The sequence below is a fragment of the Pseudophryne corroboree genome, chromosome 7 (genome assembly GCF_028390025.1).
Source record: "Pseudophryne corroboree isolate aPseCor3 chromosome 7, aPseCor3.hap2, whole genome shotgun sequence".
Lineage (NCBI taxonomy): Eukaryota > Metazoa > Chordata > Amphibia > Anura > Myobatrachidae > Pseudophryne > Pseudophryne corroboree.
Genome location: NC_086450.1, coordinates 138923580 through 138941457, shown reverse-complemented (window position 1 = coordinate 138941457; position 17878 = coordinate 138923580). Strand labels below are relative to the sequence as shown.

At 42.0% G+C, this 17878-nt stretch overlaps 1 protein-coding gene across 1 annotated transcript in view; it reads right to left on the bottom strand.

The window, feature by feature from the left end:
* The window catches only part of ACVR1C (activin A receptor type 1C), a 223047-nt gene that overhangs the window by 8877 nt on the left and 196292 nt on the right, over positions 1–17878 (bottom strand). The window contains exons 5-8 of the mRNA XM_063933699.1: positions 10445–10612; positions 8629–8785; positions 5602–5726; positions 3966–4096 (exon numbers count right to left, since the gene is read on the bottom strand). Coding sequence (XP_063789769.1) covers positions 3966–4096; positions 5602–5726; positions 8629–8785; positions 10445–10612 — 581 coding nt within the window. The remainder of the gene's footprint in view (positions 1–3965; positions 4097–5601; positions 5727–8628; positions 8786–10444; positions 10613–17878) is intronic.

Sequence of the window (17878 nt, the reverse complement as noted above, 5' to 3'; positions counted from 1 at the left end):
ATTCTGTAAAATGTAAGGGAGATGCTGATTGGTTGCCATGGACAACTTCTCCACTGGTCTGTTTCTCCACTCTTTTCACTACTTCATGAACAGACCCCCTAAGATTTGAATAAATGAACCTTACGAGTGTGTAATAATAATAAAAGTTACCACAATTCTGAATACACATTACAGCTGGACGCAAGGGAGCAACCAGAGAAGGGTGAAACCTGTCTCCAATAGTGACAGCAGGACTAGCAGAAGTAGATCCACTGGAATAGAAAAATGTCTATAAGCGCAGTCCAAAATTCAAATAGGGGAGTCACTCCAACTGCCACTCCAAACATCGCCGGCTGGGACTCACTGCTAGTTGGTGTGGCTCTATTTGAATTTTGGACTGTACTGCTGCCCGACCTCTGGAGCCGCCACTAGCTATGAGAAAGAGGAATTCAGTGCTTTAATGGTAACTAAGTAGGTGAAGGCTACTAGCTATTGTAGTGCTACAGAAGAAGGATGTGAGAACAGGAGTTAGGAGGACTCTGCTCCTAGGAGAATATAATCTAGGGGAAGGGGAGACTGACAGATGACATAAGGCGTGAGTATGGTATAACAGAGATATCCTAGAAAAAGAATGCTGCAAGCTCCCAGTCTTCAACATGGCACTTTCCCCACCAACACATTCTGAGTGGGATGATTGTAAGAGATTAGAATGTGAAAGCAAAAATGTTCCAGCAACTGTATTCTGAGACTGTATGTAGCTTCCATGAAAATAAACCAACTTAATTTACTCAAATCAAATCGGAAGATGACCTAACTTCCATTATATAACTGTTTGTGCTCTACCTCACCTGTGTCATTTATCTGTATCAGACCTGCATGTGTGAAGACTCTAGTTTGCACACTTTGGCCTGCATGATCCTGAGATGACAGAGACTGAGCTACAGATGCGTTGTTGAACTAAGGGCCTCACCAGGGATATTGCATGGAACACACATTACTACAAAACGAACATACAGATAGATGTTACAAAATGGTGCCAAATATCGGGCAACAAGAAAGAAAGTTTAATAATATTGTCCAATGAGATTGGACAGGAATGTGGCACAGCTGAACCTGGCAAGAGAGACACCTTTTTGGCATCTCATTTGGTCATCATAGGATGCGGACCCTCCACATGCACCCTGTATACAACAATGGAGCTGTGCTTCATGACCCTGTGCCAATACCTCTAAAAATAATGTAAGTGAAAAGCAGAATCACTCTAAATGAGGCCTCATCTGACTAAACACAATACAGTAGGCCTAACCAAGATGGAGGCTAGCTGCTGCCAAGTAGGTAAAGGGGTGTCAAACTGCAGGTAGAATAGTGGAGTCTACCACTATTCTTCTTTTTATTATTATCATCGTGTTATTCTTCCCTTGAGTGGAGAGAGTAAAGAATCCAAAGATCTCTGAAAGAGACATCATATGACTGGATTCAATACAAATGGCTTAGCCAAGATGAATACTACTTCTCGCCTTATGGGTAATATGGTAGCAATTTGCAGATAGAAGTGTGGAGATTGTAAAAATCTGTGCTGCCAAACACTGGCACATAGGGTAGAGGACACCAATAAGTGATCTTTGAAGATTACTCCACTCAAAAAGAAAGCTACCTCTCATTATACAGTAGAGCGAAAAGCTATGCTGTGAGGAGCAGAGGTGAGGTTCTATAATGGTCAAGGAAGAAGGTTCTATAATGGCCTTTTACTGTTCACTAGAGTATTTTGCTTTTGCTTATATTGTGGTGTGGAAGTCCAGCACTTTCAATGTGATTTGGAAATGCCACTGTCCACAGTTGAACAAGAGGCAGCATGACAAAGCAGCCAGGAATAATGGTGGCACTAAAAAGAGTTTGCCATAACCTGTGAGAGGGCAGGCAGATACAGTGGAATCATACATTTCATCTTTTTGTTCTATAGAGAAGGAGGTGAACAATCTAATAGCAAAACTGTCCCTGTAAAGAGGGTTAAGGTCACATCAAGCCCGAAACCCTTACCTTTAAGCGCAAATGATCCCTCAGAGTAATGGATACGGAAGTCGGTAACAGACTGAAATGAAGCCAGTGGTCAAAATGCAACTGACTCATACCTATACCTAACTGGGTGTCCGTAATCAATCCAACCCCAGCAACCTCTGTAAATTGCAGATTTGGGGCAAAAAAAAGAGTGAGAAAAATACATAAATGCATCAAGAGATTGTGGAGGAGCTCAAACTAAATCTACCAGGCCCAAATGTTTTTGGGATCATATCACAACCCTCTGTAGCTCAAGGCCAGAGGAAAAGTCATGTAGCCAATGCTGCCTAGTACCAACAGTGCCTAGGGGACGTAGTCAAGATCCCGGCAGTCACCATCCCGACGGTCACAATATTGATGAATCCCAATGGTAATTATTAGGGTTAGGTTTAGGGTTAGGCACTAGGGAGAGTGTTACAGTTAGACTGAGGGGGGTAGCAGTAAGGGTTAGGCTGCTGAAGGGGACGGTTAGACTTAGGCTGTGGGAAGGGATGGTTAGGATTAGAATACTTAGAATATGTCTGGATTTTGCCCATCAGGATTCCGCTGGCAGTGTTGTAACCGAGGGGATGGACAACACTGGGATATTGTAACCAATCCGTGCCTAGGATTATGCATTATCCTGCATACACAGAAGACTCCCACAAAGCGACAGACAAGCCAGGCATTTTTTGATATCAAAGTTTCACATCCAAAATTAGGTAGTAACTATGAGACATGTAAAGAAATGAGTATTGGGTGTTTTGCTGAGGAGATGAGGCTTCTACTACCTTGCGGCCCAGAATGGGTATTTAATGAAGCTGAAGCTGAAGACCATTGGCATGAGTGGGTATGAAATGAGAAGGTGAAGCTTTTCTAAGCCCAAAAGAAGTTCATATTTGACTGGCAACACAGTCATGAAGTGTCTGATTGGGTCAAGGTGATGAATGCCTAATTTCAAGGCCACAATTTACTTAAGTACAAGATCATCTTTCTAAATGGCAATGCAGGCATGATGGCTATTTGGAGCACTACCCGGTCGAGATAAATAGCAGACTTAGGAGCTGCACCAAGGACACTGTGATGCTTAGACCTCATAAATATATGGTTTCATAATTGAATTATATAAAAGATGAGGATTTACAATTAATGTAACACTCCTTAGATTTCTGGGGGGGGGGGGGGGGGGGAGGGGGGGTTCCATGATAAACACACAACCCGTTTCTGTTTATAGACCTTAGCATGGCATACAGACTGAAGGACCTATAGGGCAAAGACTGTTTAATTAAATTATTTCTGTGTGGGGAACTTTATACTATATACCTCAGCACTCCACACACTACAGGTTTTCCAGGTCTCACATAATCACAAGTGAAATAATTAGTTACACCTGTGTACCTTTTAAAATGTGTCAGTGAGTAATTAATACACCTGTGCACCTGCTGGGTTAACTGTAAAACATGCACTGTGAGGGGTCCTGAGGACTAAGTTTGAGAACCTGTGCTACAGATGGGTCCACGGTTATCTTGGCTTAGTTGGCTAGTTTGCTGCGCCTAGGCACAACATGGAAGCATGTCGCTGCTTTTTAGGGGGAGGGAAGAGGTCAGGGATCTCCATCATTGGACGGAGATTTCCTGGCCTCTGTGACGGGCAGCTTGCGTGTCCCCATGGGTGCATCCTAGGACACAGCTCAGATCACTACTGCATCAGGAAGCGTCTGCTTGTAATAGACGTCTCCTGCTGCATCACCATACAGCGCTATCACTGCTGCTTCCACATCTGAATTAGGCCCAATATCACACCTTGCTGTAGACCAGTAGTTCTCAACCTCGACCCTCATTTATTTAATATTATTCAGCCTATAAAAACACAGTTTTAAAATATATAAATATTAAATAATGGCCTTACATGCTATTTAAAATTGTGCACATTTAAATACAGACATCAAATACCTCAAAACTTTGCCATTGGTTTGGTATGTTGGGTCGAAGCTTCTGTTCACAAACGGCCTTTCTCATATCTTCCAATGAAGGATCAGAAGGCACAATGTCATAGTAAGGCAACTGGTATTCATCTACAACACCTGAAACAGAAGAAAATAAAAGAATATGTATTAATCCGGGTACACAATAGCAGATAAATTCTGCAGATCCGATAATAAACGCTCTGACCCAGCAGAGCGATTATTGGATCGGTGTGCACTCGTACACATACAGCAATATTTAGATCAGTCTGTGCTATCTTCAATGGGATCTGTAGGTCGGAAACGAGATTGTGTGGACACTAATGGCTAACACTCCGGCATACACACTGTACAATTATCGGGCCAATCACATAATTATTGACTAATCTCTACGATAATTATATAGTGTGTATGTACCCGGGTTAAGACCTAAGTGTTGGCATTTGCACCAAAATATATAACTACAGTAGTTTTGGAGGAGGGGACACAGATTACCTAGTCTTAAAACTTGGAATAAGTTATTAACCACAAATTACCTTATTTGTACTGTAAGACATGACAAGCCTAGCCAGTAACCTGATGACAGTGCTCAGTTATGAACTGTACAAAGGCAGTGTTAAATGCGCAGTACAAAACTGAGATTTTCATTTGCATAGAAAGATTACTGTAAAGAGAGAAAGGAGTGGAAAGGGCTAAATTTTGGGATGTGCCTTGTTGTACTGAGTGACAGCGCTACACTCCACAAAAGATACTCAACTTTAACTCAGCATAGAGGAAGGAGGGCGCAGGGATGGAACCCACTAAAACGGCTACCAAATAGTAGTGATACCATGCAATAAATACATGTTAAAGTGGAATTTTCCTGTAAAGTTTATGTAGAAACAAATATAGGTTCTGGGTTAATCTTATGGTTATAGTAGAATTAGGATTAATACAGGTTCAGTATTTCATATCCAAATATTCCGGAATACGGAATATTCCGAATCACAGAATTTTTTGAGCGAGAGTGAGATAGTGAAACCTTTGTTTTCTGATGGCTCAATGTACACAAACTTTGTTTAATACACAAAGTTATTACAAATATTGTATTAAATGACCTTCAGGCTGTGTGTATAAGGTGTATATGAAACATAAATGCATTCTGTGATTATGCTTGGGTCCCATCGCCATGATATCTCATTATGGTATGCGATTATTACAAAATACGGGAAAATCCAATATCCAAAATACTTCTGGTCCCAAGCATTTTGGATAAGGGATACTCAAACTGTATTAGAATATTTAGGTTTACATAGAGCAATACATTTTCTCTTTAAAACTGAGACGTCTTAGGAAACCAGACAATATAGAAAGAATTATTAGGGTCTCTTTATTTAAGGTCCTATTTATGCTGCCCGCCCCAATCCATTTATTAATATGAGATGGCAAGAACATGTTTTATATTAATGTACAATATCCTATAACTCGGTGTCCTAATTAGGTTAGGAGACAAGGGCGATTTTATGTTGTTCAGAATAATACAGCAGATCTCTCAATAGCTTTTATGAAGTACAAATAATAACAGGAATAAGATAGTAAATATAATAAATGTGAATTAATAAAATATAGGACTAGAAGATACTTACCGCCCACAGAACATCTCCGCGCTATTTCCCAGTACACCAAACCGAGTGAGTAGATGTCTGCGCATTTGAATGACTCAAAGTGATTCATTTTTATAGAATCATCCAGTAATTCCGGAGCCATGTAACTAGTGATGAAAGAAAAACAACATATTTATAGAGATCGGGGAAAACAAATCTGCTTAGTGTTGTCAGGACATTGATAATTCTAATGGTCAGTAATGCTTTTAACCAGGCAGTGGGTGAGGCTTGCTAGTGTTGTGGCTATTTCTCTTCTTGCAACAAAAATATTATATTTAAGATTTCAACTTTGGGAAACTTTGTTGTTATTTGCAATGAGATTATAACCTGCAGCTGTTGTGACTCTATAAGACCCGGCTGGTTTGGCTGGGCATGATGGGACTTGTAGTCGAACAGCTGCAGAACCATCAGTCATGCCATAGCTGCTCTATACCTAATAACAGTAAAATCCTTTTGTGAATAAAAACAGCAAATGTTATGGTCTATGGTCCAGGATACCATGTAAGGATTACATGTGTTTACAAAGGTTATTTACATTTTAATCTGTTTGACTTAATTTTGTATTGTAAAAGAAGCAATTAAGGTGGGTACACATTTTACTGATCACTCAGCTGATAGGATTAAACATTTCCGATCAGCCGAGTACTGTGCAGCCGGCTTGACCCCATGTGATTCCCCAGTACCCACTGAGCTAGAAATATCTCTGTGTGTAAGTTCATTTATGGGATCGGGAGTTCGGCAGTTTAAATATTAAAAACAGCACATAAGATGCAAACTCCCAATCCGACACTTGCAGGAGTGTTTTAACCGTTTATTGGTTAACGCACCTGGGTACGTACAGTACCTATACAACTGTCGGGTGATCAGAAGATATCGGGTAATCGGGCCGAAAATTATCTAGGTGTGTATCCAGCATTACAATTCAAGGGGGTCATTCCGAGTTGTTCGCTCGCAAGTGGATTTTAGCAGATTTGCTCATGCTAAGCCGCCGCCTACTGGGAGTGAATCTTAGCATCTTAAAATTGCGAACGATGTATTCGCAATATTGCGATTACACACCTCGTAGCAGTTTCTGAGTAGCTCCAGACTTACTCGGCATCTGCGATCATTTCAGTGCTTGTCGTTCCTGGTTTGACGTCACAAACATACCCAGCGTTCGCCCAGACACGCCCCCGTTTCTCCGGCCACTCCTGCGTTTTTTCCGGAAACTGTAGCGTTTTTTCCCACACGCCCATAAAACGGCCTGTTTCCGCCCAGTAACACCCATTTCCTGTCAATCACATTACGATCGCCAGATCGATGAAAATGCCGTGAGTAAAATTCCTAAGTGCATAGCAAATTTACTTGGCGCAGTCGTAGTGCGGACATTGCGCATGCGCATTAAGCGGAAAATCGCTGCGATGCAAAGATTTTTACCGAGCGAACAACTCGGAATGACCCCCCAAGTGTGCAAAGAATTTCACAAAATTGTACAAGTACCATAAATATTGTTGTCAGCATGTAACCCCAACAGTGTCTGGCATTAAGGCTGGTGAGCACAAAAGATGCTTTTATGTTGACCTAATTGGGAAATTGTTTATCCCTTTTATTTTGTGGCTGAGTAATATTGGATCAATCATTCACATATACTCAGGGCTGGTTCGAGGCACGTTCCTTAGGAGCGGTCACGCTGGGCACCAGACTCCTAAGGGCGGTCATCAGCCCTTTGTCCTTTCAAATCCGGTGCCTGTTCATCAGCCAATCAGAGCTCGCGGAGCGACAGCGATGGCTCTTGATTGGCTGCCGGACCACGAGCTTTGATTGGCTCATGAACCAACGCCTGATTTCACATACTCGCCTCCGCCGGAGGCTGGACTGAGAGGCAGAAGAGGCGCGTGCTGCACTCTCCTCACCCCTGAGTCTGACACAGCAGCAGCAGCAGCAGTGGAACCCCGGCAGTGGTTGGAGTGAGTATAATAATTTGTTTATATAATATTATTCAGGATTCAATACTCATAAGAGGGCAGGCCTATAAGCAGAAATATAATACACTTAACCCCTTCAGTGGTGGGTTTTATTAAAAAAAATACACACCTCCCATGGTGTGTTTTTAAATTTAGGGAGTGCAGGGGTTAAAGTACAGGGGGGGAGTGCAGAGGGGCGATTGCCCGTGGGGGAATACACAGCGCTGGCTACCCCGTGCACATCACTGAAGGGGTTAATAGTGTTTAAGAATGTCCTATGAATACACTGTATATGATGATTTAAGAATTGTGTGCTCAGCATGTGGCAAAAAAAGACACAATATACATTTATGTACTACATATTACAGTTAAAAATGAAAATGAAATGATACACAGATGTGTCCTCAGATGTGTCCTACTGCTGCAGTCATGCCAAACAACCCTTCCTGGCGCGCGACTTGACTTCAGTAAAGTGTCTTTTTTTGCATCCTAGTCACAATCGGATGGGAAGAACCACTTCACAATACAGCACTGATTAATTTGATATGTAACACTTGTATACCCATGTGCGACTTGTATACATGACTGAATTTGTATGTATGAAGTTCTACAACACAGCAGAAGCGACTTTTTCCAGCCAAGTTCCATTGTGCATCATATACAGACTCAGATGCAAACATATATACAAGTGTTGCATATCAAATTATTCAGTGCAGTCTCGTGAAGCAATCTGTCACATCCAGTTGCGACTGAGACATTTTCGGGCAACAAAGCCACAAAAAATATTCTCAGCGCAAGCTGAGATGCGTGGGACCTGGTGGCTCACTCATGCCAGGTGTCTTGTGCCGCATGGCGTATTGAGGCTAAGCGTAAGAGTATACATCTGTATATTCTGCACAGTGAAGAACACAACCCAGGCTAATGCCGCAGTGTTGCCATTAGTTCCCAGCAAACTGAACGGCTCATTCTCTTGAACACTGGTACAACCATAAATTGTCTGCTCCTACTGTGTGTAGGGGATGTACACTTATTAAAGGACAGAAAACGTGTATATATGTCTTCTTACCGTTTGGTCCCAACTCTTGGATTTTGCGGAATGTCTATAGTGTTTGTTATTGAATCGTGTTTCACTGCTAGACCCAGGTCAGCAATGGCGCATGTCTCATTTTTCTTCACTAGAATATTTTTGGATTTCAGATCCCTGTGTGCTATAGCTGGCTTACCTGTGGAAATACACATGTAAGAGAATTCGAATCACAGCATTCAAAATCTTACTTTCCATTTAAATAGATTAATATGACTAGACATGTATTCCATAAACACTTTTAATAATATACTTTTTCATGTTCTACTTCTGTCTCCTTTCCCACTGTTAGGAGTTCAGAGTGCCACGCTGATGTCTCTACAGTAGGTCCGCTCTAGCCACACACGCATGTGATCATATTGGACAAATCCAAGTGTTCAGTGTTCGGGGAAGAGAGTGGTTAGAAAGAACCCACAATTTCTGATTGTTTCCAATAGGCTGCTTATTGGGTCTTTTTCAGCCATTTTGGAATTTAGGGGTCTATTTACTAAGCCTTGGAGATAGATAAAGTGGAGAGAATTAAAGTACCAGCCAATCACCTCCTATCTGCCATGTTACCGGCTGTGTTTAAAAAATGACAGGAGCTGATTGGCTGGTACTTTAGGTCCTAGTTATCAATGGGTTTTATCATATGCAACAAGTTTTAAAACTTGTTTTGTATGATAAATGGTGCTCCAGCCAATCAGCTCGTAGCTGTCATGTGTTTGAAAAATGACAGTTGGGAGTTAATTGGCTGGAGCACCATTTATCATATGCAACAAGTTTTAAAACTTACTGCGTATGATAAAACTTGTTGATGAATGGGCCCCTTTATCTCATCTTTATCTCTCTGCAGGGCTTAGTAAATAGACCCCATAATCTGGTTAATGATGTGTAAGAGTCTAGTCATATGGGCATATCCAATTATCTGCGGGGTTAACCCAAGGCTCATTGTTGGTGCTGCCCAATAAAATAAGCTACAGGAACCGCAAACGCTAATCATCAAAGGTAGAATTTTCTCTTGCAGCCCCAGGAGCTGTGAGGAAAATTCTGTTAATTGCACTCCTCTGCATTTAACGCACAGGGAAACCCATTTTACAGGGAACCACTGGGTTTCCGTATGTTACCAGATGTTTTACTGCATGGAGAAAAGGATAAACAATTGAATAACTCTGGTTGTTACACCTGAAACTTTCCCTGCACGGTAAAGCTCTCGCTTAATTGAATATGTTGAAACAAACAGAAAAAAAATATGACTGCACTCGATTCTACCCGTTTTGCACATGGTACCAGCTGCATGAAAGTATTACTGCCATGTATGTATACAACAGAAAGACTTTTCATCGACACTAACAAAAATATACTGCAGATCTGTGTGTTTGTAGCAAATAAAATAGATGTGATTTTGTCATATTTTGATCAAAATTTTTAAGCTTGCAGCCCACGTCAAGGGACCGCAATTTTCTGCAAGTCCCTACATTAGCATAGATGCTCAACAAACCTCCCAGATGCAGATGGGGCATCTATACAAGACTGGCTTGTAGCCACACCCAACAAACCCTTTTACAGCGTTAATTGAAAGCTGCCACGATGGCACTAGGAAGATTTTTTTTATACACAAAATAGAACAGAAGCTAAAATGATTTCAAAAATGATGTAACTGAATATGCCCATATGAGTGGTGCCTTGTCTCTCAGTCCTAATAGGTACATCATACACATTTTTAAACTGCTACAAAACATATTTATAGATCATACAAGATAATTCTTCTTTCATTAACTTGCATTTTAGATTTTGTGCTGGTTTATTGACGACATACCTCGAGTGCCAACTATTTCCATGTGAAGATGTGCCAGCCCGCTGACAACGGATAGGGCCAATTTCATCATTCCCCCAATAGTTACTGTGTTGCGGTTCAGGTAATCGTACAAGGAGCCCTGTTCATGGTATTCAGATACAAGCCAGAGCTGGGTCCAAGTGCCATTATCTACAAGGAAAGTATTTAAAGAACATTGTTGGCGAACACATATTAATCATAATTGTCTTATCATATAGCTAACATTATAATAAAAATATTATGTAAATAAATATACTGCCCCATGCTCCCAGCATCTCTTACATACTATCCCATGCTCCCAGCATCTGTTACATACTATCCCATGCTCCCAGCATCTCTTATATACTACCCCATGCTCCCAGCATCTGCAATGTATTACCCCATGCTCCCAGCACCTCTTATTTTCTACCCCATGCTAACAGCATCTATTATATACTACCCCATGCCTGCTGTCATCATCTATTATATACTACCCTATATCTGCTGTCATAATATATTATATACTACCCCATGTCTGCTCCCAGCATCTATTATATACTACCCCATACTTCCAGCATCTCTTATATACTACCCCATGCTCCCAGCATTTGCAATTTACTACCCCATGTCTGCTTCCTGTATCTCATATACTACCCCATGCTCCCAGCATCTCTTATATTCTACCCCCTGCTAACGGCATCTATTATATACTACCCCATGTCTGCTGTCATCATCTATTACATACTACCCCATGTCTGCTGTCATCATCTATTATATACTACCCCATATCTGCTGTCATAATATATTATATACTACCCCATGTCTGCTCCCAGCATCTATTATATACTACCCCATGTCTGCTCTCAGTATGTATTCTATACTTCCATATGTCTGCTCCCAGCATCTATTATATATTACCCCATGTCTGCCCTCAGCATCTATTATATACTACCCCATGTCAGCTCCCAGCATCTATTCTATACTTCCATATGCCTGCTGCAAACAACTTACATACTACCCCATGTGTACTCTCAACATAACGTATATAATACCCCATGTCTGCTCTCAACATTTTAAACTATCACAACCTGCCCCAACATCTCTTATATACTACTCCTTGTCTACTCCCAACATCTCATATACACTACCCCATGCTCCCAGCATCTCCTATATAATACCCCATGCTACTAACATCTATTATATACTACTCCATGTCTGCTCTCAGCATCTATTATATACTACCCCATATCTGCTCCCAGCATCTATTATATACTACCCCATGTCTGCCCTCAGCATCTATTATATACTACCCCATGTCTGCCCCAAGCATCTATTATATACTACACCATGTCAGCTCCCAGAATCTATTCTATACTCCCATATGCCTGCTGCAAGCAAGTTACATACTTCCCCATGTGTACTTTCAACATAACGTATATAATACCCCATGTCTGCTCTTAACATTTTAAACTACCCCAAGCCTGCCCCAACATGTCTTATATACTACCACTTGTCTACTGCCAACATCTCTTATACACTACCCCATCACACGCGCACGCAGGGGGGTTTCCAAGTACCTAGAAACACGCCTGGGCTCTGATCAATCGGTGCTGCTAATCAATTTATTTATTATTTAAACAGAGGAGCTCAGGCTGCTGTGTCCCAGCATGTACAGTATCAGCCTGTCCGCTGGCTGCATGCATAGGAAGCGGCAGCGCGCAGCTCCCCTCAGCAGTTCTTCAATCGCGGGGCTTTGGACAGAGCCGGGTGACGCACTGTGTAGCAGGGCCAGGATAGTTGAAACGGTGAGGCAATGACTATCTCCAGGCGTGCGGGGGTTGTTTGCGCGGCGGGGTCCGTGCTTTCTGCTATGTGAATGGGTGGGTGTCTTTGCCTTGTGTGCATATCTGTACTCGGCATGTATGCTATGACTGAGAGTATGGTGTTTGTATACAGATGTACAGGACTGTGCGATGCTATATATATATATATATACACACATATATATTTATAATTTATATATATATATATTTATTTATTTATATATATATTTATATATATGCTGCAGACTGACCCGGCACTCAAATATCCTTAATTAAATTACTCACTGCTCACGGTGCCTTCCCACAGGGCTTCTCAGCCAGTAATACACTCGAACAGATCGGGCGGCACTCAGAGACTTAAGTTCAGTGAAAAAAATGCAGTGACTTTAATGTCAACATCAGATCTATATCTATATATTGTATATATATATATGCTATATATGTACAATATGTGTGTGTATATATATATATATATATATATATATATATATATATATATATATAGAGAGAGAGAGAGAGAGAGAGAGAGAGAGAGACGGGCGGCACTCCACGGATTCAAAAAATACAGCAGCTACACAAGCTTAATTTCAACGTTTCAGGTGCTACTTTATTGGCACCTTTCGTCAGGATACAAACATAAGGGAAAAAACATGCTTATATAGATCCCAATGCCCAGAACCAAATCACAAACCCCGCCTACTTCCGGTCGCGGGCACCGCCGCGTCACACGCCGGCCCCCAACAGGAAGTGGAAACTATCACCATAGCAACACACCAACGTTGCTAGATACCTCAGTGCGCCGGGCTTCCTGTCCACGGCACGTCCCCGGAAGCGCATCAGCCTGCATCCTCCAATCGGCGGCCGGGAGAGGGGCCCGTAACCAAGGCAACCACATAAACATAAAAACGGACATACGGACTGCTAACTTTAAAGAAGTCACAATAATCGATCTGGATCTAGCACAAATAGCATTCCAGAGATGGGCTAATTCAACCATGATCTTAATCATACATCACATACATGATTATTATAATCAAGACCCTTAGCTAAGAGATGTTATATAAAGATCACATTACCAAGCTAATCTATTATAACTAAATTGGTAACAATATATACCACAATTAAACCCAGTATTGCAGCATATTGAACATAGCTGATGCTACTGGTAATAGAAGAATCTACTAGAATTATGAATGAAACCAAAAATAAAATAGCAGAGTTGGAACTTTCTTCTAAACCTCTTCTGACTGGTGACCCCAGCACAGATTGGATGACAAAGTTGAACCAAAAGGTAGAGCTGTATAAGCAGGAAGCAGGAACTGTATAAACAGTTAACAAGGATTATGAAGATCAAACAGTATACCCTTGGGCTACGGGACAAAGAAGGAAACAGTTCTTTAACAAACGAAATTCAAGACGTTTCCTGACCGACACAGAGGCCTCCACGGGGGAAAGCTCCACAAGTGAACAGGAACCCTCAACTAGCACCAATGGCAATAAACCCCCTTTAGGGACTGCTACGCGTACCAGGGGTGCGCGAGGAAAAGACTACGCTCCCAAACACGGAGGGGTGGCCAAGGGGAGAGGAAGAGGAAAGCGCTAGTTCCCCCTAATGATCTGATTATCAACCTATCCTCCCATATATTATCTGAGGAGGAAACTAGTCTGTTAAATAAAGGACTATCTTATGTACCTAAAACGCGATTCAACAATTTTGAGTGGAAAGTCGATGCATGGAAACATCAGCGAAATTTAAAGCTGAAGGAGCACTTTGGTAAGAATCCAACAAATGCAGAGACGAAAAGTCCAGATCATCCTTTAAGACCAGTTTCACACTTTGAGCCACAGACACATAATGCATCTATTAAAAGCTATTCAAGAATGCTTGAATCTACTGTGAATTTGGGGGTCAAGAAATTAATCAAGTCTCCGTTTAATCTAACTCATGGGGAGTTTGAGGCTATGAGGGGGCTGAGTGACAACAGAGAGGTGGTTGTACATGCGGCTGATAAAGGTGGGGCCATCGTGCTACAGGATCGCCACCGGTATGTCGAAGAAATCTACCGGCAACTTAGTGATCAAACGGTGTATGAAAAATTGGGAGGAAACCCTACTGCACCTTTTAAAAGGGAGATTGACGCAATACTCCTTGAGGCACATCAAAAAGGATTAATTGATAAGATCACTTTGAGAGCGTTGACGGTGGACCACCCAATAGTACCAATTCTATATACTTTACCAAAAGTGCACAAGAGCCTCTCTGCCCCTCCAGGACGCCCGATAATCTCGGCTCGGGGATCTCTGTATAATGTGATATCTAGATATCTTGATTTTTATTTACAGCCTGTGATTCAAGCAAAACCATCTGTACTCATGGACACTACACAGCTTTTATTACGTCTTCAAGACTGTACACAGTTACCTGATGAATATGTTCTAGCCAGTATAGATGTGGTAAGTCTATACACGAATATACCACACAAGGAGGGAATCTCCTCAATGAGACAACTTCTGATGGACAACCCTCATTATAAAGGTCCGGACATAGAATTCTTTCTGCTATTGTTGGAAAAAACTTTAACACGAAAAAATTTTCTGTTTGACGGGGTGTTTTATTTGCAACGCTTGGGGTGCGCTATGGGGAGCAACGTGGCCCCAGCGTTTGCTAATGCGTATATGCTGTCAGTCGAGAAAAAGTTATTCTTGGAGAATGTACCCTTCGCCAATGATGTGACCCTCTTTTTACGCTACATTGATGACCTGCTCATAATTTGGGCTGGTAAACAAGAGGATTTTGTGAAACATATGACATTAACTAATCAAATGGACAATAATATCAAATTCACCTATGACGTGAGTAATGACACAATCCATTATTTGGATGTTCAAATTACAAGGAACAGTACTGGGCTGTTGACATCCATGTATCACAAATCCACGGACAAAAACACATTACTTAATGCAAACAGCTTTCACCCAGAAGCCATGAAAAAAGGACTTCCTTATTCCCAGTTTTTGAGAGCGAGACGAATTTCAAGTAATACCATGGATGCAGAGAAAGAAATTGATGACATGATGGTCAAGTTCCTCCAGGGGGGATATAGAAGGGATGATCTTGTTAAAGTGAGGGAAAAAGCTCTTGCTGTGCCACGTGAGCAATGTCTACTAAGAAAAACAAAAGCTGTACGCAAAGTACTACCATTAGTAACTACTTACACGACGGCCAGTAATGTCATCAAGAAGAATGCCAATTTATTGTGGCCAATTGTGAGTTCTGATAAGACCATTCCTGCATTAAATGACAGCGCTCTTCTTAAGTGCCATCGAAGAGGAAAAAACCTGAAAGACTGGCTAGTCCATACAGATATAGTCTCACCACAAAGAGAACTCAGATCACATTTTTTAAGTAAACCTCCGGGTTCTTACAAATGCACAGGGTGCACGATGTGCAGATACCTGGAAGCTGGATCTTCAGTGCTTCATCCTCACTCCGGAAGAAAGATTGCTATTAAGCATGTACTGACATGCACTTCGAAGTTTGTAGTTTACATCATTAAATGCCCATGCGGGCTGGCATATATAGGCAAAACTGTGTGTGCCTTCCGGGAACGAGCAGCACAACATAGATCCGCCATCAGAATGGCTTTAGAAGGAAAGCCTACTGAGCAACCGGTGGCGCGTCATTTCAGGGAAGCGGGCCATAGCATGGCAATTTTGCACTATAAATTGGTTGATCACGTCCCCCCAATGGCGAGAGGGGGTGATCGTGACAAGAAGCTACTCCAACTGGAGGCGCGATGGATTTTTGACCTTATTACCATCTCACCTGCGGGCCTCAATGAAAATGTATATTTTCTATGCTTTTTATGACGAATTTATACAAAGCTAGGTTTATTCTCTGCTAACAGATCATGAAGTATGATTATCTTTGCTATGTTCAATATGCTGCAATACTGGGTTTAATTGTGGTATATATTGTTACCAATTTAGTTATAATAGATTAGCTTGGTAATGTGATCTTTATATAACATCTCTTAGCTAAGATTCTTGATTATAATAATCATGTATGTGATGTATGATTAAGATCATGGTTGAATTAGCCCATCTCTGGAATGCTATTTCTTTGCGCTAGATCCAGATCGATTATTGTGACTTCTTTAAAGTTAGGCAGTCCGTATGTCCGTTTTTGTGTTTATGTTTATGTGGTTGCCTTGGTTACGGGCCCCTCTCCCGGCCGCCGATTGGAGGATGCAGGCTGATGCGCTTCCGGGGACGTGCCGTGGACAGGAAGCCCGGCGCACTGAGGTATCTAGCAACGTTAGTGTGTTGCTATGGTGATAGTTTCCACTTCCTGTTGCGGGCCGGCGTGTGACGCGGCGGTGCCCGCGACCAGAAGTAGGCAGGGTTTGTGATTTGGTTCTGGGCATTGGGATCTATATAAGCATGTTTTGTCCCTTATGTTTGTATCCTGACGAAAGGTGCCAATAAAGTAGCACCTGAAACGTTGAAATTAAGCTTGTGTAGCTGCTGTATTTTTTTAATCCAGTCTCGCTCTCTCTCTACATGTTCCTACTGGATTGTGGGAAGGCACCCAGGTATTTAAAATAAAATTACATGGAGTGCCGGTCACTGTGGATTTATATATATACATATATATATATTGTGACAAGAACACTGGGATAGTGTTTGAGGGCAGGTATGTTTGTCCCAGGTTCTTGTCTTACATGTTTTAGAAAATGAAAACTTCTAGGAAAATGCTTTTGTTTTGTTAGAACCTTTTCAGTTTGCTGGAAAAGCTGGATAAGGGCCCTGAGAGAGAGATAGGGCGAGTTCCAGACATTGGGCCCAGTTCGGATCTTTGGCCTCACAGAGGGCTAATCAGGGCTTTCAGCTGTGCAAGAGTCTTATAGGGCTTCTAGCCTGATTAATGTGTGCAGACTGCCTGGGAAGACTGCAGGATCTCTGTGAGAGAAACACGCTTCCTGATACAAGTGAGCTATACAGTGTTTACTGGAGAACTCTGTGTTTTTGTTTAGTGATAGTTAGGAACATCTTGTGTTTAGTCAGTGCCGGACAGGCAAGGTATTTTCTTTTGCTGTTTGTTTTATTTTCTGTATAATAAAACTGGCTGGGGCCAGTTGTACCGGAAACTGGACTTGTGTGGTTCCTCAGCTGCTGCGTGCTGCCATTTATCCCAGGAAACGGCACCTTGTACCCTTACAGTGTTACAACTTGGTGGAGAATGCGAGCATTCCGTTCTGCGCATAAGTGAAAGCAGCAGCTTTGTGAGGCCTGCAGAAAACGGTGGTTTATGCAGATACAGCCCAGTGTGAAGTTACTGAGACTCAACCTGAGGATTTGATATATGTCCTGGGTGAAAGCAGCTACAAAGCCGCCTGAAACATCTGTTGACATGGAGGAACTGCTTAAAGCCTTGCAGCAAGCTACAGCGGCTCAGCAGGAGGCCAACAGACAGCAGCAGGTGGCAATGGAGGAAAATAGGAGACAGCAGTAGGTGGCAATGGAGGAAAATAGGAGACAGCAGCAGGTGGCAATGGAGGAAAATTGGAGACTACAGCAGGAGGCCAACAGACAGCAGCAGGTGGCAATGGAG